The sequence below is a fragment of the Balaenoptera physalus genome (assembly GCF_965194825.1).
Source record: "Balaenoptera physalus genome assembly, chromosome: 1".
Lineage (NCBI taxonomy): Eukaryota > Metazoa > Chordata > Mammalia > Artiodactyla > Balaenopteridae > Balaenoptera > Balaenoptera physalus.
Genome location: NC_138882.1, coordinates 115,248,814 through 115,272,832, shown reverse-complemented (window position 1 = coordinate 115,272,832; position 24,019 = coordinate 115,248,814). Strand labels below are relative to the sequence as shown.

The following is a 24,019-nucleotide window of genomic DNA, read 5'->3' as shown; positions in this document are numbered from 1 at the left end:
TTTTTCCAACAGCATTTACTCACTTCACATCTGTGTCACATTTTGATAATTCTCAAAATTTTCAAACTTTCATTAATATATATTTGTCATGGTGATCTGTCATCAGTGATCTCTGATGTTACAATCGTTAACTCCTTTGGGGCACCACAAACCACGCTCATATAAGACAATGAACTTAATCAAAACGTGCTGTGTGTGTGTGTGTGTGTGTGTGTGTGTGTGTGTGTGTTCCAACTGCTCCAATGACTGGCCATTCCCCCATCTCTCTCCTTCTCCTTGGACCTCCCTATTCCCTGAGACACAACAATACTGAAATTAGGCCAATTAATAATCCTGCAAAGTATTTAAGTGAAAGGAAGAGTCATATATGTCTCATTTTAAATCAAAAGCTAGAAATGATTAAGCTTAGTGAGGAAGCATGTCAAAGGCCGAGATAGGCCTCTTGTGCCAAACAGTTAAGTCAAATTGTGAAGGCAAAGGAAAAGTTCTTGAAGGAAATTAAAAGTGCTGCTCCAGTGAACACGTGAATGATAAGAAAGTGAAACAGCCTTATTGCGGATATGGAGACAGTTTTAGTGGTCTGGATAGAAGATCAAACCAGCCACAACATTCTCTTAAGCCAAAACATAATCCAGAGCAAGGTCCTGACTCTTCAATTTTATGAAGGCTAAGAGAGGTGAGAAAGCTGCAGAAGAAAAGTTTGAAGCTAGCAGAGGTTGGTTCATGAGATTTAAGGAAAGCAGCCATCTCCAGAACATAAAAGTGCAAGGTGAAGCAGCAAGTGCTGATACAGAAGCTGCAGTTAGTTATCCAGAAAATCTAGCTAAGGTAATTAATGAAGGTAGCTATACTAACCAAAAGATTTTCAATGTAGATGAAAACAGCCTTACACTGAAACAAGATGCCATCTAGGCTTTCACAGCTAGAGGAGAAAATTCCTGACTTCAAAGCTTCAAAGGACAGGCTGACTCTCAGAGTAATAATACAGCTGGTGGCTTGAAGTTGAAGCCAATGCTTAATTTTTACCATTCCAAAAATTCTAGGGCCTGTAAGAATCATGCCAAGTCTACTCTGCCTGTGCTGTATAAATGGAACAACAAAACCTTGATGACAGCACATATGTTTATAACATGGTTTACTGAATATCTTAACCCTACTGTTGAGACCTACTGCTCAGAAAAAAAGACTACTTTCAAAATATTACTGCTCACTGACAATGTACCTCATCCCCCAAAAGCTCTAATGGAGATGTAAAATGAGATTAATGTTGTCTTCACGCCTGCTAACACAATATCCATTCTGCAGCCCATGGAAAAAGGAGTAATTTCAATTTCAACTTTAAAGTCTTATTCTTTAAGAAGTACATTTCATAAAGCTATAGCTGCCATAGACAGTGATTCTTCTGATGGATCTGCACAGAGCAAATTGAAAACCTTCCGGAATCATTCCTGATTCATGGGAAAAGGTCAAAATATCAACCTTCACAGGAGTTTGGAAGAAGTTGATTCCAACCCTCAAAGATGACTAGGAAGAGTTCAAGACTTCAGTGGAGGAAGTAACTACAAATGTGGTGGAAATAGCAAGAGAACTAGAATTAGAGGTGGAGCCTGAAGATGTGACTGAATTGCTGCAATCTCAATGATAAAATCTGAACGGATGAAGAATTGCTTCACATGGGTGGGCAAAGAAAATTGTTTCTTGACACGGAATGGACTCCTGGTGAAGATGCTATGAAGACTGTTGAAATAACAACAAAGGATTTAGAATATTACATAAACTTAATTGATACAGCGGTGGCAGAGTTTGAGAGGATTGACTCCAATTTTCAAAGAAGTTCTACTGTAGGTAAAATGCTGTCAAACAGCATTGCATGTTACAGAGAAATCATTCGTGAAAGGAAGAGTCAATCTTTGTGGCAATCTTCATTGTTGTCTTATGTTAAGAAATTGCCTCAGACACCCCAACCTTCAGCAACCACCGCCTTGATCAGTCAGCTGCCATCAACATCGAGGCAAAACCCTCCACCAGCAAAAAGATTACAAGTCACTGAAAGCTCAGATGATGGTTAGCATTTTTTAGAAATAAAGTATTTTAAAATTAAGGTATTTACATTGTTTTTTTAGACATAATATTGCACTTAACAGACTAAATTATAGTGTAATTAACTTTGATATGCACTGGGAAACCAAAAAATTTGTGTGACTCGCTTTACTGAGATTTTTGCTTTATCGTGGTGGTCTGGAACTAAACCCGCACTATCTCTGAGGTATGCCTGTACCCTAATACTAGAGATATAAAACGTCCATAGAGCAAAATTCCACTTTAATATATTCCACAAATGAACAAATATATCCTACAAAATAAAATAAATTGATAAATGACACCTTAGTTATGCTCTTACCTTTAATGACATGTCAATTTGATTTTTGATATTTTGAATAATAAAGGCCTCCACACCTGAGTGATTACTTGTATTCAATAAGCACCTTTAAAGCAAAATTACAATACATTTGAAATTATCTAGACTGCATATAATTAAGTGAAGATGAAAGTTTTACAAATTCAAATAGGGCATGTGCTATTTCTAGGAATACAAAAACCAGTGCAGACAACTAGCAAGGTGATCAACCAATTACAAAGTCACCTATTATGATTTCTGCCCTCACTAACTGGCAAATTCTATTTTAACTGGGTCTTTCCAACACGAAATTTCTATTAAACCAAATTTGAATCTTTTTATGCATATAGTTGCAATGATTTAACATGCAAGGATGGTCACTAGTGTAATAGCCTAAAAACTCCCCAAATTATTCCCTGTTAGACTAGTCTGGTTAGACTAACCTAATTGCAAAGAAAGGAAACTCAGTAATGAGCTTAAGAAGAAGGGAGAGATTTTTGGGTAGGAATACAGGTAGATCAGAATAGGAAGCTGGTATAAGACATAAGCATCAAACTGAGGTTTCATAAACCTGCTCTGACTCTATCAATAGAAATGAAAAAAAGATAGAATCAAGAGTGCTAGTATTGGCCAATCCCAAAGAACACTTCTTAGCACTCTGACATTGCCCCAATTTGGTTTTAACTCATTTTAATTACCTAGGTATCAACAAACTAAGGTCTGTAGGCCAAATCCAGCCTACTGTTGTTTTGTTTTATTGTAACACTTACCCCCACTACAAAGTTGAGCAGCTGCAACAGAGACTGTGTGGCCCACAAAGTCTATACTTACTTATGGCCCTTTAAGAAAGTTTGCTGATCTTCAACTCAGAGAGTTGCTAGAATCTTTTCCTCCTCAAACAGTACTATTAATAAGCTCCACTGTTAAGGTGTATATAGCCTGTCAAAAGTTATAACTCCAAAGCCATTAATTTCAACTGTGAATAATGGACATTATTGACATATGTAAAGCTCTAGCAGGAGCCCCACCAATCTCAGTTTAACCTTCTAAGTCTATTTTAATTGTAGGGTATTTCAATTAAACTGAAATATATACTATTATTCATGTAATATATATTTATATATGTATCCATAATTTTTGATTAACCCTTCACTACCTATCACAGAGAAGAGAATTTAATATGGCTTCCAAGTAGAGAAGAATTACATGTAAAACATACCGAAATACAGTAACCTAGAATAATTAATGGCATTAATTTGGTTTTTAATCAACCACACATTTCAAAATTAACCATTGATACATACCTAAATAAAGTATATTTCCCTTGTGGATCCAACTTGTTAATATACAGCTGAAGCATAGCTAAACCCTTTTTCCTCTAAAATGGAACAAATAATATTGTTACATAAACTAAAGATTAAATTATTTATTAAAATTTCTCACTGCAACTCATTTAGTTCCAGACATTTACATACCAATGTCTCAGTGGGGCAGAGTGTCATTACTTTGACTAAGCCCTGGAAATAAAAAAAAATTTTAATTCAAACGTTAGATTATACTGACTACAAAGAAACAACTATATTATCAATGGACACTAAAAATTCAGAGAAATGAGGGTAAGAGATTTAAAGATGAAGTAAATTTTTCCCTGGGCCTTTCATTCTACTGTTTTGTCTACAGGGAGCTTAGTACAATCCATTTTGTAAGTGCTATTGAGTGGGTGTTACAAAGTATATCATTAGAAGTAATTTTCAATTATGTCTAGCGTGGCCAAAAAAATGAAACCGAACATACAGAAATATAATCCATTAATTTAAAATAATCAGGCTTATTATACTAATAAAAGCCATATTTTTCTATTTAAATAGTGGAAAAACAATTTTCTACATTGACATCTAAGACCTACTTGGCTATGATAACTAATAAACAGGCAAAATAAATCACAGGAGGGAAAAAAAAAATGTCTTTGTAGTAATGAGTTATACACGCCTTGATAGAGTCCTGAGGACTTGAGTTATGATAAAAGTAAGGAGCTTCATTTTCCAGGATTTCTACAGAACCAAAGTGTTGAGGACGCAAGTTATATTTTTCCACTAGATGCTATGCTGTCAACTATAGCAGCCACTAGCCACATATAGCTATTTAAGTTTAAATTAATTTAAATTAAATAAAATTTAGAATTCAGTTCCACATTTCAAGTGAACATCTCCGGTGTTCAATGTGGCTAGTGGCTTTCAAACTGTATGGCACAGATAATAGGACAATTTTACCATCACAAAAAGTTCTATTGGACAGCAAGGCACTAGAGTTTTCAAAGGATAAGGAGAAGAAAGTGGGAGAGGAGTCTGAAAAGACCTTTACTTAAGTTCAGAATAGGAAAGGGGCTTTTTTCAAGATTAGAATACATATTTTACTTACCTGAGGTACAGTAAGAAAACTCTTGATTTCTAAGTACTGGTGAAGTAGACTGTTGTCCTCTATTCTCAATAAACCATTCTCCAACAGATCCTACAGGTGAAAATATATGCAGAGATACATATATGGTAAAGTCAACAGCTGTATTTGTCAACATGACTATGTATTTAAATGGGTGCAAACAAGTCTTACCAATCCTTTGGAGAAAACAGACTCCTCTGTTCTGGAAGAGAATATTAAAATTTATCAACATGGTTTTCTAAACTGCTCTAGAATTATTCTTCATTTTAGGAAAAATAAAGCAAAAATGGAAATTTAAATACTTAAAAAATGCATATTAAGGAGAAATTCTGTTGAAGAACCTAGTCAAAATTCTTAACCCACCTTTGATCTGTCTTTTGATTTGGCTACTGATATCCAAATCTAAACAAAAGCAGCCCACTCAGGGCTTATTTCCTGGTATCAGATCAGTAGATCTTCCACAGCAAGTGCTAAGAAATCAATTATACCTGATATAATACTAAGTATTCTAATTGATTAATTGGTAAAATCTTTTCAATTCTTTATATATATATATATATATAAATTAATGCTTTCCATTTGTGATTATTAAGTTCTACAATCATTGTTAACTAAATATTTAAGATCTGTGGCAAAAAATATTATCTCAGGCTCCAGGTTCTTATTCTAACCATACAAGGAATTAAAAATGTTATTTTTTTGGCTCAGTGACTAAACAGTTTGGAAATCTTAAGACTATAGAACTTAAGATTGAAATCAATACATATTCTCATTTTATGAATATAACAGAAGCTAAGTAAAAATGTAAAATCATTAAGACATACATAATACAGTAAATTTAGAGTTAGTAACTACTTGTGCCAGGAGACCCTTGGAAATTCCTGCCTTGTAGGCCGAGGTTTTGGACATTTGCCATGTTACAAATCTTCCTTCACCTGGGAAGAGATGGGATTAATAAACTGTCACTAGTATTCCTAGAGGATAGTACTGAAAGGCCCTGACTGATCTCAAGAGATAATTTAAACATGTTATAGAAAAAGAAAACAAAGCATATAGAGTTTTGCAAAATTCTTAAATTTTATCTGTCTGGGAAAACTATGCATACCCGTTACTTGGTAATTTTTTGTTAAAAGAGAAAGTCTTCCTTCTTATTAGTGCCTCAAATGAGAAAAGCTATTGAATGATATCACTATCAATAATCTAAGTTATAAAAGGTGGAGTTAAGACACTTCCTTCCTTTTGATGCAGTTCACAGTTTGTGTCCATGAAGCAAAACCAAGGATGAATTTCTTTTATTGACCACCCCTCCTTAGATCAGATGAGGCTGCAGTGGGATAGAGGTGGTTTAATTTACCAACTTCTGAAATAAGCAAAGAAACCTTAGAAGCAGATGACTGGAAACCTCCTTAGAAGACAATATTTTAAAATTATCTTTCGTTTAAAATAAGAGATTTTGTTGTAAAAACATCTTTGGTTCACTTCTATCTCTGCTGTGAATATCTGCTTCACTATTTTATAAAATAATCAATTAATTAACTAGGGTCTGGCAAAGAGAAAGTAGTCTCCCCTGATCTTGACAAGGACTATTTTAACATTACTATTTAATTCTGAGATGCCATCTAAATGATCTTACCTTTGTAAAAGGACTTCAATATGCCCCATATTAAACTGCAAAAGGTATGATGGGCTAAAATAGAAAAAACATGTATATATAAACACACACACACGCACACACACACACATACACATGCACTTTTAGAAGTTTTACATACATAAATACTGTTACGGGTTGAATTGTGTCCCCTCAAAAAAGATATGCTGTAGTCCTAACTGCCAGTACCTCAGCATACGACCTTATTTGGAGAAAAAGTCTCTCTTTTTTAAAAAGTTGGGGTAGTGATGGGCAGGGACAGAGCAGGAACCCCCCACCCTGGGGACAGGATCTTTACAGAGGTAATCAAGATAAACTGAGGTCATTAATATGAGTCTTAATCCAATATGACTGCTATCCTTATAAAAAAGGGAAATGTGGACAGAGACAAGCACACAGGGAGAATTCTATATGAACATGAAGGCAGAGACTGGAGTGATGCACCTACAAGCCAAGGAACATCAAGGAAGGAACCAATCCTGACCACACCCTGACCTCAGACTTCTAACCTCTAGAATGATAAGATAATAAATTTTTGTTATTTTAAGCTAGCCACAGTTTGTGGTACTTTGTTATGGCAGCTCTAGCAAACTAATATACATACGTAAGTCATTTTGGTGGCAGAGTGTGATTAAGGGTCTATGCTCTGGGGTCAGACAGAACTATGTTTGAATTCCACCTATCCTACTAACTAGTTGTATGATCTTGGGTGGTATGTATCATAACTTGTCTAAGCTAGTTATTTTCATCTGTAAAATGAGATAGTGCTCTATTTAAAAGGGTTATTATAAAGATTAGATAATGTATAAAAAGCTGTTATAGTGTTTAATACATGGTAAACATGTAAGTGGTAGCTATTATTGCTATATTTACATACAAATATATCTCCAGGTATATTCATACCTAAATATACAAATTACACAAATACACCCAAGGCCTGCAACACAAATACACAATCCTTATTATCATGGACCTTAAAGTCTAAAAGGTGTTACATTGTAGAAATATGTATTGAGAGAGGAACCAAGATGGCAGAGTAGAAGGACAAGAGCACCAGAATCACAACTAGCTGCTGGACAATCATCGACAGGAAGACACTGGAACTCACCAAAAAAGATACCCCACATCGAAAGACAAAGGAGAAGCCACAATGAGACAGTAGGAGGGGCGCAATCAGAGTAAAATCAAATCCCGAAAGTGGTGGGTGGGTGACTCACAGACTGGAGAACACTTATACCACAGAAGTCCGCCCACTGGAGTGAAGGTTCTGAGCCCCACGTCAGGCTTCCCAACCTGGGGGTCCGGCAACGGGAGGAGGAATTCATAGAGAATCAGACTTTGAAGCCTAGTGGGAACTGATTGCAGGACTTTGACAGGACTGGGGAAAACAGAGACCCCACTCTTGGAGGGCGCACACAAAATAGTGTGCGCATCGGGACCCAGGGGAAGGAGCAGTGACCCCGGGGGAGACTGAATCAGACCTACCTGCTAGTGTTGGAAGGTCTCCGGCAGAGGCAGGGGGTGGCTCTGTTTCACCGTGGGGACAAAGACATTGGCAGCAGAAGTTCTGGGAAGTACTCCTTGGCATGAGCACTCCCAGAGTCTGTCATTAGCCCCACCAAAGAGCCCAGGTAGGCTCCAGTGTTGCGTTGCCTCAGGCAAAACAACCAACAGGGAGGGAACCCAGCCCCACGAATCAACAGTCAAGTGGATTAAAGTTGTACTGAGCTCTGACCACCACAGCAACAGTCAGCTCTACCCACCACCAGAGCCTCCCATCAAGCCTCTTAGATAGCCTCAATCACCAGAGGGCAGACAGCAGAAGCAAGAAAAACTATAATCCTGCAGCCTGTGGAACAAAAACCACATTCACAGAAAGACAGACAAGATGAAAAGGCAGAGGGCTACATACCAGATGAAGGAACAAGATAAAACCCCAGAAAAACAACTAAATGAAGTGGAGATAGGCAACCTTCCAGAAAAAGAATTCAGAATACTGATAGTGAAGATGATCCAGGACCTCGGAAAAAGAATGGAGGCAAAGATTGAGAAGATGCAAGAAATGTTTAACAAAGACCTAGAAGAATTAAAGAACAAACACCTAGAAGAATTAAAGAACAAACAAACAGAGATGAACAATACAATAACTGAAATGAAAACTACACTAGAAGGAAGCAATAGCAGAATAACCGAGGCAGAAGAACGGATAAGTGACCTGGAAGACAGAATGGTGGAATTCACTGCCGCGGAACAGACTAAAGAAAAAAGAATGAAAAGAAATGAAGACAGCCTAAGAGACCTCTGGGACAACATTAAACGCAACAACATTCGCATTATAGGGGTCCCAGAAGGAGAAGAGAGAGAGAAAGGACCAGAAAAAATATTTGAAGAGATTATCATCGAAAACTTCCCTAACATGGGAAAGGAAATAGCCACCCAAGTCCAGGAAGCGCAGCGAGTCCCATACAGGATAAACCCAAGGAGAAACATGCCAAGACACACAGTAATCAAATTGGCAAAAATTAAAGACAAAGAAAAATTATTGAAAGCAGCAAGGGAAAAACGACAAATAACATACAAGGGAACTCCCGTAGGGTTAACAGCTGATTTCTCAGCAGAAACTCTACAAGCCAGAAGCGAGTGGCATGATATACTTAAAGTGATGAAAGGGAAGAACCTACAACCAAGATTACTCTACCCGGCAAGGATCTCATTCAGATTTGATGGAGAAATCAAAAGCTTTACAGACAAGCAAAAGCTAAGAGAATTTAGCACCACCAAACCAGCTCTACAACAAATGCTAAAGGAACTTCTCTAAGTGGGAAACACAAGAGAAGAAAAGGACCTACAAAAACAAACCCAAAACAATTAAGAAAATGGTCATAGGAATATACATATCGATAATTACCTTAAACGTGAATGGATTAAATGCTCCAAACAAAAGACACAGGCTTGCTGAATGGATACAAAAACAAGACCCATCTATATGCTGTCTACAAGAGACCCACTTCAGACCTAGGGACACATACAGACTGAAAGTGAGGGGATAGAAACAGATATTCCATGCAAATGGAAATCAAAAGAAAGCTGAAGTAGCAATACTCATATCAGATAAAATAGACTTTAAAATAAAGAATGTTACAAGAGACAAGGAAGGACACTACATAATGATCAAGGGATCAATCCAAGAAGAAGATATAACAATTCTAAACATATATGCACCCAACATAGGAGCACCTCAATACATAAGGCAATGGCGAACAGCTATAAAAGAGGAAATTGACAGTAACACAGTAATAGTGGGGGACTTTAACACCTCACTTACACCAATGGACAGATCATCCAAAATGAAAATAAATGAGGAAACAGAAGCTTTAAATGACACAATAGACTAGATAGAGTTAATTGATATTTATAGGACATTTCATCCAAAAACAGCAGATTACAATTTCTTCTCAAGTGCGCACGGAACATTCTCCAGGATAGATCACATCTTGGGTCACAAATCAAGCCTCAGTAAATTTAAGAAAATTGAAATCATATCAAGCATCTTTTCTGACCACAACACTATGAGATTAGAAATGAATTACAGGGAAAAAAACGTAAAAAACACAAACACATGGAGGCTAAACAATACGTTACTAAATAAACAAGAGGTCACTGAAGAAATCAAAGAGGAAATAAAAAAATACCTACAGACAAATGACAATGAAAACACGACGATCCAAAACCTACAGGATGCAGCAAAAGCAGTTCTAAGAAGAAAGGTTATAGCTATACAAGCCTACCGAAAGAAACAAGAAAAATCTCAAGTAAACAATCTAACCTTACACCTAAAGGAACTAGAGGAAGAAGAACAAACAAAACCCAACGTTAGCAGAAGGAAAGAAATCATAAAGATCAGAGCGGAAATAAATGAAATAGAAACAAAGAAAACAATAGCAAAGATCAATAAAACTAAAAGCTGGTTCTTTGAGAAGATAAACAAAATTGATAAGCCGTTAGCCAGACTCATCAAGAAAAAGAGGGAGAGGACTCAAATCAATAAAATCAGAAATGAAAAAGGAGAAGTTACAACAGACACCGCAGAAATACAAAGCATCCTAAGAGACTACTACAAGCAACTCTATGCCAATAAAATGGACAACCTGGAAGAAATGGACAAATTATTAGAAAGGTATAACCTTCCAAGACTGAACCAGGAAGAAACAGAAAATATGAACAGACCAATCACAAGTAATGAAATTGAAACTGTGATTAAAAATCTTCCAACAAACAAAAGTCCAGGACCAGATGGCTTCACAGGTGAATTCTATCAAACATTTAGAGAACGGCTAACACCCATCTTTCTCAAACTCTTCCAAAAAATTGCAGAGGAAGGAACACTCCCAAACTCATTCTATGAGGCCACCATCACCCTGATACCAAAACCAGACAAAGATACTACAAAAAAAGAAAATTACAGACCAATATCACTGATGAATATAGATGCAAAAATCCTCAATCAACAAAATACTGGCAAACAGAATCCAACAACACATTAAAAGGATCATACACCACGATCAAGTGGGATTTATCCCAGGGATGCAAGGATTCTTCAATATACGCAAATCAATCAATGTGATACACCATATTAACAAATTTAAGAAGAAAAACCATATGATCATCTCAATAGATGGAGAAAAAGCTTTTGACAAAATTCAACACCCATTTCTGATAAAAACTCTCCAGAAAGTGGGCATAGAGGGAACCTACCTCAACATAATAAAGGCCATATATGACAAACCCACAGCAAATATCATTCTCAATGGTGAAAAACTGGAAGCATTTCCTCTAAGATCAGGAACAAGCCAAGGATGTCCACTCTCACCACTATTATTCAACATAGTTTTGGAAGTCCTAGCCATGGCAATCAGAGAAGAAAAAGAAATAAAAGGAATACAAATTGGAAAAGAAGAAGTAAAACTGTCACTGTTTGCAGATGACATGATACTATACATAGAGAATCCTAAAGATGCCACCAGAAAACTACTAGAGCTAATCAATGAATTTGGTAAAGTTGCAGGATACAAAATTAATGCACAGAAATCTCTTGCATTCCTATACACCAATGATGAAAAATCTGAAAGAGAAATTAAGGAAACACTCCCATTTACCATTGCAACAAAAAGAATAAAATACCTAGGAATAAACCTACCTATGGAGACAAAAGACCTGTATGCAGAAAACTATAAGACGCTGATGAAAGAAATTAAAGGTGATACCAACAGATGGAGAGATATACCATGTTCTTGGATTGGAAGAATCAATATTGTGAAAATGACTATACTACCCAAAGCAATCTACAGATTCAATGCAATCCCTATGAAATTACCAATGGCATTTTTTACAGAACTAGAACAAATCATCTTAAAATTTGTATGGAGACACAAAAGACCCTGAATAGCCAAAGCAGTCTTGAGGGAAAAAAACGGAGCTGGAGGAATCAGACTCCCTGACTTCAGACTACACTACAAAGCTACAGTAATCAAGACAATATGGTACTGGCACAAAAACAGAAATATAGATCAATGGAACAAGATAGAAAGCCCAGAGGTAAACCAACGCACCTATGGTCAACTAATCTATGACAAAGGAGGCAAAGATATACAATGGAGAAAAGACAGTCTCTTCAATAAGTGGTGCTGGGAAAACTGGACAGCTACATGTAAAAGAATGAAATTAGAACACTCCCTAACACCATACATAAAAATAAACTCAAAATGGATTTGAGACCTAAATGTAAGACCGGACACTATAAAACTCTTAGGGGAAAACATAGGAAGAACACTCTTTGACATCAATCATAGCAAGATCTTTTTTGATCCACCTCCTTGAGTAATGGAAATAAAAACAAAAATAAACAAATGGGACCTAATGAAACTTCAAAGCTTTTGCACAGCAAAGGAAACCATAAACAAGACGAAAAGACAACCCTCAGAATGGGAGAAAATATTTGCAAACAAATCAACGGACAAAGGATTAATCTCCAAAATATATAAACAGCTCATTCAGCTCAATATTAAAGAAACAAACAACCCAATCCAAAAATGGGCAGAATAGACATTTCTCCAAAGAAGACATACAGATGGCCAAGAAGCACATGAAAAGATGCTGAACATCACTAATTATTAGAGAAATGCAAATCAAAACTACAGTGAGGTATCACCTCACACCAGTTAGAATGGGCATCATCAGAAAATCTACAAACAACAAATGCTGGAGAGGGTGTGGAGAAAAGGGAACCCTCTTGCACTGTTGGTGGGAATGTAAATTGATACAGCCACTATGGAGAACAGTATAGAGGTTCCTTAAAAAACTAAAAATAGAATTACCATATGAGCCAGCAATCCCACTACTGGGCATATACCCAGAGAAAACCATAATTCAAAAAGACACACGCACCCCAATGTTCATTGCAGCACTATTTACAATAGCCAGGTCATGGAAGCAACCTACATGCCCATCGACAGATGAATGGATAAAGAAGATGTGGTACATATATACAATGGAATATTACTCAGCCATAAAAAGGAATGAAATTGAGTTATTTCCTGAGACGTGGATAGATCTAGAGACTGTCATACAGAGTGAAGTAAGTCAGAAAGAGAAAAACAAATATCGTATATTAACGCATGTATGTGGAACCTAGAAAAATGGTACAGATGAGCCAGTTTGCAGGGCAGAAGTTGAGACACAGATGTAGAGAACAGACATATGGACACCAACGGGGGAAAACTGCGGTGGGGTGGGGATGGTGGTGTGCTGAACTGGGCGATTGAGATTGACATGTATACACTGATGTGTATAAAATTGATGACTAATAAGAACCTGCAGTATAAAAAAAACAAACAAACAAAACAACTAATACTAAACTTTCATTGGGTTTTTTGTATGGAAATATGTTAATAAAATGTTTCAGACACATGAAATTTCTAAAAATCTTATATGTTCTGGTATAATGTTATAAGTCATAATTCTAGTTATTACTTTAAAATGTATATCTCAGAAATAACTAAATTTCCTTGTCAATTGCATTATTATGAACTTTCATCAAATCTTTAACCGTGGTCATTTTTAGGTCTTTTGTCATTTGCGGACAGTTCTGGGTGTACTGTGATGCTTTTGCAAATATGTTCCTATAGGGGGGTTTCACCTTCAACGAATTCGTGGAGAGGACTCTGACAGGTGCAGGTTTCTGGTGGCTGACTGTACTGCTGGACTGAATGAATGAGCATTTTCGGAGCTCTGGTGGAAAACTGATGAACTTGTAGGGGTGCTAACAAAGGATCAAGATGAAAAAAGAATTAATTGCATGGGACTGAGTGAACTGATGAGGACTGATTATAGTTTTTGTGACTTTCTGTTTGAATTGAAAAAAAAAAAATCCCACAATGACTCAGAGGCAAAGAATATACAAATCAATTTTCACTGCAAAGTAAAGGAGCTGTTACGGTGGAGGATTACTGGACTGAATGTCAATATTATGACATAGCATGAGTGTGTTTCGTGTTTGGTAATTGCAATCATTGTTGCTTTTGTTGTGGTCATCCATTTACAATGCTTGGTGTCAGTCTATCTCTTGTAAAAATAAAATACAGTGTGTGTGTGTGTGGAAAAAAAAAAAAATTGAATTCACGTGTCCCCAGTTATGAAATTAAAGGTTATTCCAGACTTGATTTGTCAGGATGTTGCCTTTCAGGAGAGGAGGGTGTAAAAACATAATTATTTATTCAATTTAATTGTATTAATAAATAATTCTATCCTCAGAAAAAAAAGAAGAAATATGTATTTATTTTTTAAAGTTTTGATTAAAAATTTAGTTTAAAAACTTTATGGGAAATGAAACACAAGGTCAAGGTCATTATAACAGGAAGATTCAACCTAAGTTGGGTGGTAAAGAAGGCTTTCCTCAGAAAGCTATATTTAAGGATAAAGATGGTTCTAAGCGTGTACAAAGGTCCTATAGCAGGAAGGTTCATGACACATGTGAACAAGAAACCAAAAGAAGATCTGTGTTACTGGAGCACAGTAAACAAGAGGAAAGGTGGTAGGAGATGAATCAGGACAATAAAGCAAGGACCAGATCATGCATAAGCTTGTCTCATGGGAAGGCATTTAAGACTTTATTCTTAGAGCCATTTAGGAAGCCACTGAAGGGTTTTCATTAAGGAAGGACTCTTAAAAGCTTCACTTTCTATGTGTTGAGAATAAATTGGATTAAAAGGGATTGAGAGTAGATATATAAATATCCACTCAGGATTACATTAGTAATCCAGTGAAAAGATGATGGCAATTTAGACCACCCTATTGGTAACTGGCCCAACAGCTTCAAAACCAAGCTCAGTTTAACACTTTGTGACTCTTGTCCCAGTCATTCCTTACGTCTATTTCAACACCCACCCACCCAACCACTTTCACTACTTGATGACTACTGGCTTTAACGGATTATACGCAGTAATATTTAGCATAAAAATAGGTTTTGTTTATACTTCACTGAAAATGTACTAGTACATTAATAAACACATATTGGACATTAGATAAATGAGTTTGATGCTATTCCTTTCAGAATACATAAATAAACAATAACTCCTACCTTAAGACCATTGGAAGCTGATCAATACTGATACCCTGTACAAATACTAGATATGCCAGAGAAGCCATAGAGTCTGATAACTGTTTGTCTTCTTCTTCCTCAAATTCAAGATAATCCCAAGTCTTCTTTTTCCTTCCATGATTAAAAATCATTTTGAGGAAAGGGTGTCCAATTGCTGACAAAAATCCCTGTGAAATGGATAAAAAAGGAAGCTATAGCAGACACTCTACTGGGCCCTCTCCCACCCCATATTCACATCCTATAAAATCCCCATCCTATAAAATCCCCTCCTCTTGAGTGTGGGTGGGACCTGTGAGACTTGCTTGTAACCAACAGAATATGGCAAGATGCCACCCCTATGATTAGATTATGTTATATGACAAAAATGAAGGGATTTTTGCAGATGTAATTAAAGTCCCAAGTCAGCTGATTTGAGTTGAGAAGAGACACTATCCTCCATGGACCTGATTTAACAGGAAGAACGTTTTTAAACAGGATCCAGACCCTCCTTAAGAGTCAGAAACTCACCCCTGCTGGCTTTAAAGAACTAAGCTGCCAAGTTGTGAGGGGGCCTATGAAGAGGGCTGTCTGTCAAGGAACCACAGGCAGCTTCTAGAAACTGAAAGTGGTCCCTGGCCAGCAAGAAAATGGGGACCTCAATCCTACAGCTTCAAGAAGATAAGTTTTTGCCAACAACCTGAAGGAACTAAGTGGGTGGGAAGATGAAACAGTTCTGGAGATGGATGGTGGTGATCGTTACACAACAATGTGAATGTACTTAATGCCACTGAACTATACAGTTAATGGTTAAAATGGTAAATTTTATATATATTTCATCACAGTTTAAAAAATGCTTCAGAGATATTTGAGAACAATCTAAAAATGTGAGACATACAAGTATCATGAAATGATAGTAAACTACTCAAATGAAGAATACTCTAGGAACAATGCTCTACTGACCACTGTCTGCCTGGATATGGAGTGGGCAGGAGGAACACTGGCCAGTGGCTGAAGAGACAGAGGAAACAGTACTGATACCTCAGGTCATATGGGCTCTTGTGTTGTAAGAGAAAGAGAAGCATCCTTGCCTGAGTTAACTGACTACAGTTTTATGTTTGATCATTTGTTTTAAGGGGGGAAGGAAAGAGAAAAAGAGAGACTTAAGAAATACAAGGTCACTCCTACACCTCTTATACCATTTCCAATTCTAGTGTGCTGGAAAGCACCTGACCTTCAGTATCCAATGAAATTAATCTGAGTTTTGGCTCTACCACCTATTAGCTGTTAGATACTTGGTTAGTTACCTAACCTCTTTAAAGCCTCAGTTTCCTTATCTAGAAAATGACATAATACGTATGTCAATATTTATTGAGAAGCTCCACAAAAAAAGTTTAAGAAAGTTAAGGTCACAACAAACTACTATATAGAAGTCAACGGAATGACAGAAACAGCTGAGCTAAAGCTGACCTTCCACATATTCACTCATTTATTCAGTAAATACTTGAGTGCCAGGCACTGGGCCTGCCACTGTGGAGAATTAGAAAGCCAAATAACACTTTTCTGGCCTTCAGGGAGTTAAAACCTGCCTACTCCAGATGGCTCCATTAGTCATTTCAGAACACAAAAATGAACCATGGAAAATAATCCTGTCACAAGAGACTGCTATTCAGCCACCAGATACTAAATACATACTGCTGTACTGATTTTTGAAACCTTGTATTCTTGTTATATCCATAAAACAAAAATTTACTGTATTCAGATTCCAAATGTCCTCTTAATCATGAAGCTCCATTTCTTAATTCAGCCAATGCTAGATGTGTGTTGGGTTTTTTTTCCAGAGTAAGGTTATTAGCCTTTTAAAAAATCATTATATGTAACCAGATCCTACAGTGATTCTGTAGATATTTGGGGTCCACCTGTGTCCAATTAGGGTCTTCACTATCCATCCACACACCATCCAGCAGCCTTGCTCAGACCCAACATACCTACCCCTCTACAATTTCTCATGGCAGTCTTTGCCCTTTCATGAAATGTTCCTACGCTGCAGCCCCTGGGACATTCAAGCAGTTCTATACCAAAACAACTTGTGCCAGAGGGATGGCTGAGGCATGCCACATTTACCTATACTTCTTCAGCATAGAAAAGAAGGCACCTCCTCACTTCACTTCCTACACCGATTTCACTTCTATTTCTTTACTGCTTTGCGCTTCCTCACTGCTGGCTTTACTTGTAATGGGCCTTCCACTGACTGAGACCTTAGAACCTCTTCCCTATACCCTCAACCTCTTCATAGGATGCTTACTCTATCTCACTGCTCTCATTAAACCTGACTGGCTTCTGGTGGGAGCTGCTCATACTCTCACACCTCTTACATTGCACAGCCAGGAAGGCAGCAGTAGGAAAGGGTGGTATGGGTAGAGGCTTAGTATTATCTTGGTTCTTCCTGCACTCTCAGGCAAAAGCACATTTTCCTTTGAGGCAGGTGCCATACTGCCCTTTATCTGTCCTCATCTCCTCATCTCCTCATATGACCAGTCATATGCTGACTTCCTGGTCATTTCCCCATGTTCACTGAAGACTGGTACCTGCTCACATCCTTTTTCTCTATCCAGCTCCTGCTATGATCCTAGAAAAATTGAATGTTCATGTAGATAACTCCTGTAACAGGCCAGCCTCATGGTTTTTCTGACCACTAAATTCTAATGACCTTAATTTCTAATCTGTTTTGGCATCTAATTCCATCCTGGATCTCTATCAAAATTTGGAGCTATTCCATATTAGATACCTAAACTCCAGCATCTCATTTTCTGACCACAATTTCTTATTTTACCTCCCATGCCAGCCTACTCATCTACCTCTAACTTCTCTAGTCTTGTTATGCCTTCATTTTAACCTACCCATCTGTCCCCTCTTAATCCCCTTCTTTCCCTAAACAACCAATGCACTATTAGTTATTTGAACTATCTGCACCCTATATTTCCGTTAGCTACGTCTACCCAACAAAATGCCAGCCTTGGAAAAACAGCTACAAACCACCTTCTCTACTTCTACACCCAGGTAGCTGAGTATGCTCGAGAAAAATCACACAAAAATAGTATTATCACTATAGTTGTGGTCTCCAACCACAGTCGCCAAGTGCTTAGCACTACTGACTAATGTTTTCTTTGTCTTCTACCTCTCTTTTCTCTCCACTCAATATTCCAAACCTTTACCAGTTGCCTGAAGCCCCTTGTTCAATCCTCATTTCCACCTCTCATTCTTAAGGAATCTGAGGACAGTGGGTCTGATTCCCTCAATTATAATAGTATTAATAATTATATTATAATAATAATATAATTCCCTCAATTATAATACTCCATTTCTGCTACAAATTTTTCCACCTGCATACCAGTTCTTGCCTCTTCCTCTCCAGGTGTCCTCAATCCTATGCCCAGCTGTCTGCTCTCCTTGAGCCACATTATTTCAGTTATCCCATAACACTTCTCTTTTCCCCTGTGATGGTTCCCACCCCTTCAGCCTATAAACATGCTCACACCTCACACCTGTCTCCCCCAATTACCTTCCTATCTAAGGCCGTGTCTTCTCTGTTGCCTCTCTTCTTCCTTATTCATCCAAACTCTTAAAGAATAGCTTACACTAGTCATCTCCTTTTTCTCATTTTTCATGCACTCCTTTATCTAGTCCACTGATTTTTGTCTCCCACACTCCACTCAAACTGCTCTTGCTAAGATTATCAGTGCCATCTTCCTAAATCCAATGGATGCTTTTCAACTCCTACTCTACAGACTATCTCTGCTGCATTTAACAGTAGCAATCATTTCCTTCTAACTGAACTCTACTACCCCAGTTTCTGTGATATTTTCATCACCTCTTTGACTCTCCTTTCTTGGTCTCTTTGGTGGGCTCATCTTAAGTGCTGGTACCCTACAGGATTCAGTCCTGAACGCTTTTCTTTTCTCACATTGATCTACCGCTTTGGGTAATCTCATCTACTCTTTTCCAAAATTTGCTCCTTAAAAACCTGTTCTCTCTGGGTATTAGAGATACATATATTAAAAATTATTGTTAATCTTGTTAGGTGTCATAATGGCATTGTGGTTATGTTTTTTAAAAAGTCTTTACCAATTAGAGAAGCATACATAAAGACTCACAGATGAAATGATATATCTAGACTTTCTATAAAATACTACAGCAAAAAAAGGGAGGCTGGGGGTGGGGGGGAGGGATGAACTGGGAGATTGGGACTGACATACACGTACTACTATATATAAAATAGGGCTTCCCTGGTGGCGCAGTGGTTAAGAGTCTGCCTGCCGATGCAGGGGACACGGGTTTGAGCTCTGGTCTGGGAAGATCCCACATGCCGTGGAGCAACTAAGCCCGTGAGCCACAATTACTGAGCCTGCGTGTCTGGAGCCTGTGCTCCGCAACAAGAGAGGCTGCGATAGTGAGAGGACTGCGCACCGTGATGAAGAGTGGTCCCCGCTTGCCACAACTAGAGAAAGCCCTCGCACAGAAACGAAGACCCAACACAGCCATAAATAAATAAATTTTAAAAAAAAATTAATTACCTTCCCTCCTTAAAAAAAAAAAAATAGATCACTAACAAGGACCTACTGTAGATCACTAACAGGGACTCTACTCAGTACTCTGTAATGCCCTATTACAGAGTAAGAATAAGAGTGGATATATGTATATGTATAACTGAATCACTCTGCTGTACACCTAAACTAACACAACATTGTGTATCAACTATATGCCAATAAAAATTAATTTTAAAAAATTAAAAAAAAATAACCTAACTTTACATTGCTTATCAACTCAAAAAAAAAGAGGGAGGCTAGATAATACAAGACTGGCAAAAAGGTTGATAATTGTTAAAGCGGAGCAGGAGATACATGAGAGTATGTTATATTGTTCTATTTTTATGAATGTCTTAGATTTCCATAATAAAAAAAATTTTTTTAAAGCACAAAACCCCCTACTGCTTGCTGTGTATTCTCTATCTTAATTATTGGCAACTTAACCTGTCCTGTTAACTAAGCAAAAAACCTTGTCCATAACTCAACCTTTTTACTATTCTTCTAAATCCAATCCATTACCAAACTTTGCTAATTTTATCTACCAATAAAGTTCTCAAATCTGCCTTCTCTTCCTTCCATACTCAGGCTCTCATCATTATCACTTAACTCCCAAAAGACACCTAACCCATCTCCCTTCTACTCTTAGTTAAGTTCAACCTCCAATAAAGTGATGAACTCAAAACAGTTTGATTACATCACTCCCAGGCTTAAAATCCTTAACAGTTTCCAACTTTCATAGACATCTTGGGGTACATATATCACATATGGTGCTGTTTGTATTGGATCCAGAGGTTTACACCGTACTCTAGCATTGGCAACAATGAAGAGGCCCCAGGCTCTTATGTGCTCCTGGGAAAATGCCTTCCCCCATCCCTCTTCATCACTCATAACCTCTTTACTGCTACCTTGACCATCAGCATTAACCCCATTAAACTATGTATCTGTTTATATCAGTTACCAAATCATCTCTCATCCTCAGAAGCTATTTCCCCTAAAGTTCTGGCATCTCCTCTCCTAACTCCTCCTATCCCTCCTCAAATTTCAAATTCAGGATACAGAGGGCTGACTGTAAGTTATACACAGATTTCTGACTGAGCAGAGTTGTGGTGCTCCTACCCTCTGAGCGTTGTTCAAGGGTCAACTATATAATATGATAGGATCTTTTTAAAAATTATATATGTATATATTTATTTATTTATAAGTATTAGAGCAGAAAAAAGTCTGGAAGGTGCTGTGAGATAACAGAAAATATATATATATTGGTTTCTGCTACTGGTTGCTGGCCCGGGGCTCCTGAAACCCTTTTTTTTCTTTTTTTTCCTGAAACCCTTATAACTTCCTAAGTGATAACAGCACTAGGAACATCTCTTGTTCTAATGTTTGTCTTTAACCCTGTCCCTGACAAAGAGCTCTAAAACCTCTGTAAATTCTTAAGGGATAAGACACTAGGAGCATCTTTTGTTCTATTAAAGTGACTCGGAGTGGGCACTAAGATGGTTCCTGGATGGGGGGTGGTAATGAGAAAGACCAAGCCATGATTAGAAGCTTGGAATTTTGAGCCCCATCCCCCAGTTCTGTAGAGAGGGGAGAGGGACTGGAAACGGAGTTAATATCTTATCAAGCCTAAATGAGGAAGCCTCCATAAAATCCCCAAAGTATGGGTTTCAGAGAGCTTCCAGGTTAGTAAACACATCCACATACTGGGAGCGTGACGCACTCCAACATCATGAGAACAGAAGCTCATGCACTTGGAACCCTCCCAGACCTTGACCTATGTATAATTATGTCTTCATTTGGCTGTTCTATCTCTTCATTTGGCTGTTCATCTGCATCCTTTATCATATCCTTTAATAAACTAGTAAATATAAGTAAGGGTTTCCTTTAATTCTGTGAGCCATTCTAGCAAATAATCGAACCCAAAGAGGAGGAGGTCATGGAACCTCTGATTTGTAGCCAAGTCAAACAGAAGTTGTGGGTAACCTGGGGACCTAACACGAGCAATTGGTATCTGAAATAGGGAGCAGTCTCATGGGACTGAGCCCTTAACCTGCAGAATCTGATACTATCTCCAGGTAGTTAGTGTCAAAATTGAGTTTAACTGTAGGACACTCAGCTGGTGCTGCAGAATTGTTTCGTGTGGGAAAGAAACCCCATGGGACTTCCCTGGTGGCTGCATTGGTAGGGTGATTCCCTCAGCGGTTAGGAATCTGCTTACCAATGCAGGGGACACGGGTTCGAGCCCTGGTCCAGGAAGATCCCACATACGGCGGAGCAACTAAGCCCGTGCGTCGCAACTACTGAGCCTGCGCTCTAGAGCCCATGAGCCACAACTACTGAAGCCTGCGCGCCTAGAGCCAGTGCTCTGCAACAAGAGAAGCCACCGCAATGAGTAGCACACGCACCACAATGAAGAGTAGCCCCCGCTCGCCACAACTAGAGAAAGCCCATGTGCAGCAACGAAGACCCAACACAGCCAAAAATAAATAAATAAATTAATTTATTTTAAAAAAAAGAAAGAAAAGATAAAAACCCCACACATTTTGTGACCAGAAATGTCAGAAGTGAAGTGTTCTGAGTGAAAGTAAAGGAAAAAGACACAGAAGGAGAACTGTAGATTTTTCCAATACAGGTGTTAATGTTATTTATATCTAGTTATTGAAATTATTGCTGTTTGTTTTTCATCTTTTTGTTTATCTATATTCTATAAAAAAATACATATTGCTTTATTAATAAATGTATCAATTTACATGCCCATGTGCAGTATATGAGAATACAGCAGGTACTATTTTAGATTATAGCAGATTTTATAACATTAAATTAGCTGTACTTACTATTATTTCAGATGCAAAACACCTTAAAGGATCATCTCCAGTGTCATCAGACTGCTCAAGAAATTGTGCTGTCAGCAAAGGGCATTTCAAGCTTCTGAAACAACTAAAATTTAAGAAATGGCTAACAATGAATACAGCACTTCCTAAGTATAAAATAACTAGTTTTCACATGAAAAATAACATAAGCACCAATAACGCAATGGCCTATAAAACTGGTGATATAAGATCCTTCTTACTAGTAATGGGGAGAGCATGAGACTACCTTGCTAGATTCAATGTAGAGAGAGTCACTTCCATGTCTGGACTATACCAGTGGATACTGAATATTTGTCTTAGGACCAATGCTAGTGTATATGTAGTTTTCATTAGTTTAAGGAAAATCAGGAAATGCAGTAATTTTTTCATAAAGCTGTATTTGTTTCATTTAGAAAATCAAATTTATTCTGCGATTAAGCCTTGCCTATTTTAGTTAAAATATGTTTTCTTTCATGAAATAATGGGTTTTATAAATGGTAAAAAATGCTTTAATGTCCTAACCTGACAAAACAGAAAGCTAACAGTGGTTTTAGTCTCAAAATTTTAAAAATAAAATTACTGGTCCATGTTGTTCAATATAATCCAGTCCAGCACTATCCAAGAGTCCCATATATAATTAAAGCCCCATATATAATTTAAAATTTTTTAGTAGTCACACTAAAAAAGTAGTGAGACAAGAAAAATTAATTTAAATAATTTATCTTATCAACCCATATATCAGAGACATTATTTCAACATGTTACCAGTATAAAAATTATTGAGGTATTTTAGTATTTCTTTTAATAACAAGTCTTCGAAATACAGGGAGGATTTTACACTTAGAGCACTAAATTTGGACTAACCATATGTCAAGTGCTTGACAGCCATACTGAACAGTGCATACATAGTCTACAGCAGGGGTCCCCAACCCCTGGGCCACGGACTGGTACTGGTCCTCGGCCTGTTAGGAACCGGGCCGCACAACAGGAGGTGAGCAGCGGGCAAGCAAGCAAAGCTTCATCTGCTGCTCCCCATCACTCGCATTGCCGCCTGAACCATCCTCCCCTCCCCCGGCCCTCCCCGTATGTGGAAAAACTGTCTTCCACGAAACTGGTCTACAGTAACCCTGGAGTGAATGCTACTGGGTTCTCTGCTACTGTTTTTGTTGTCAAATTGGAAGTTCAACTGTCTGGTGCATCTTCTGCTGCTTTCAAAGGGAGAGTAAAAACATAATTCCCCTGCAGAAAACCAGATTCTTTGAGCTACACCTATCTATTTCCTTCACTGCTATTATTCACTTACCATGATGAGTAAAGGCAATCCATAGAAGAATATAAGTAAACTAAACAAATGGATTTTGGTTTCATTTTTTTTTAAATATCGATGCTTCATTAAATGCCCATGTTATATCAACTGAACCCCATATTCTTCTAAAATTCAAAATTAGGAACTAGATTTAAATTTCCATTG

The 24,019-nt window shown here is 37.6% G+C and overlaps 1 protein-coding gene across 3 annotated transcripts in view; it reads right to left on the bottom strand.

Annotated features, from left to right (window-relative positions):
* The window catches only part of GLMN (glomulin, FKBP associated protein), a 46,592-nt gene that overhangs the window by 11,749 nt on the left and 10,824 nt on the right, over window positions 1-24,019 (bottom strand). For all 3 annotated transcript variants that reach the window (XM_082477526.1, XM_082477525.1, XM_082477527.1), the window contains exons 7-14: window positions 22,535-22,637; window positions 15,121-15,308; window positions 6,468-6,521; window positions 5,006-5,036; window positions 4,817-4,906; window positions 3,874-3,915; window positions 3,703-3,776; window positions 2,402-2,486 (exon numbers count right to left, since the gene is read on the bottom strand). In XM_082477526.1, the coding sequence (XP_082333652.1) occupies window positions 2,402-2,486; window positions 3,703-3,776; window positions 3,874-3,915; window positions 4,817-4,906; window positions 5,006-5,036; window positions 6,468-6,521; window positions 15,121-15,308; window positions 22,535-22,637 (667 nt within the window). The remainder of the gene's footprint in view (window positions 1-2,401; window positions 2,487-3,702; window positions 3,777-3,873; window positions 3,916-4,816; window positions 4,907-5,005; window positions 5,037-6,467; window positions 6,522-15,120; window positions 15,309-22,534; window positions 22,638-24,019) is intronic.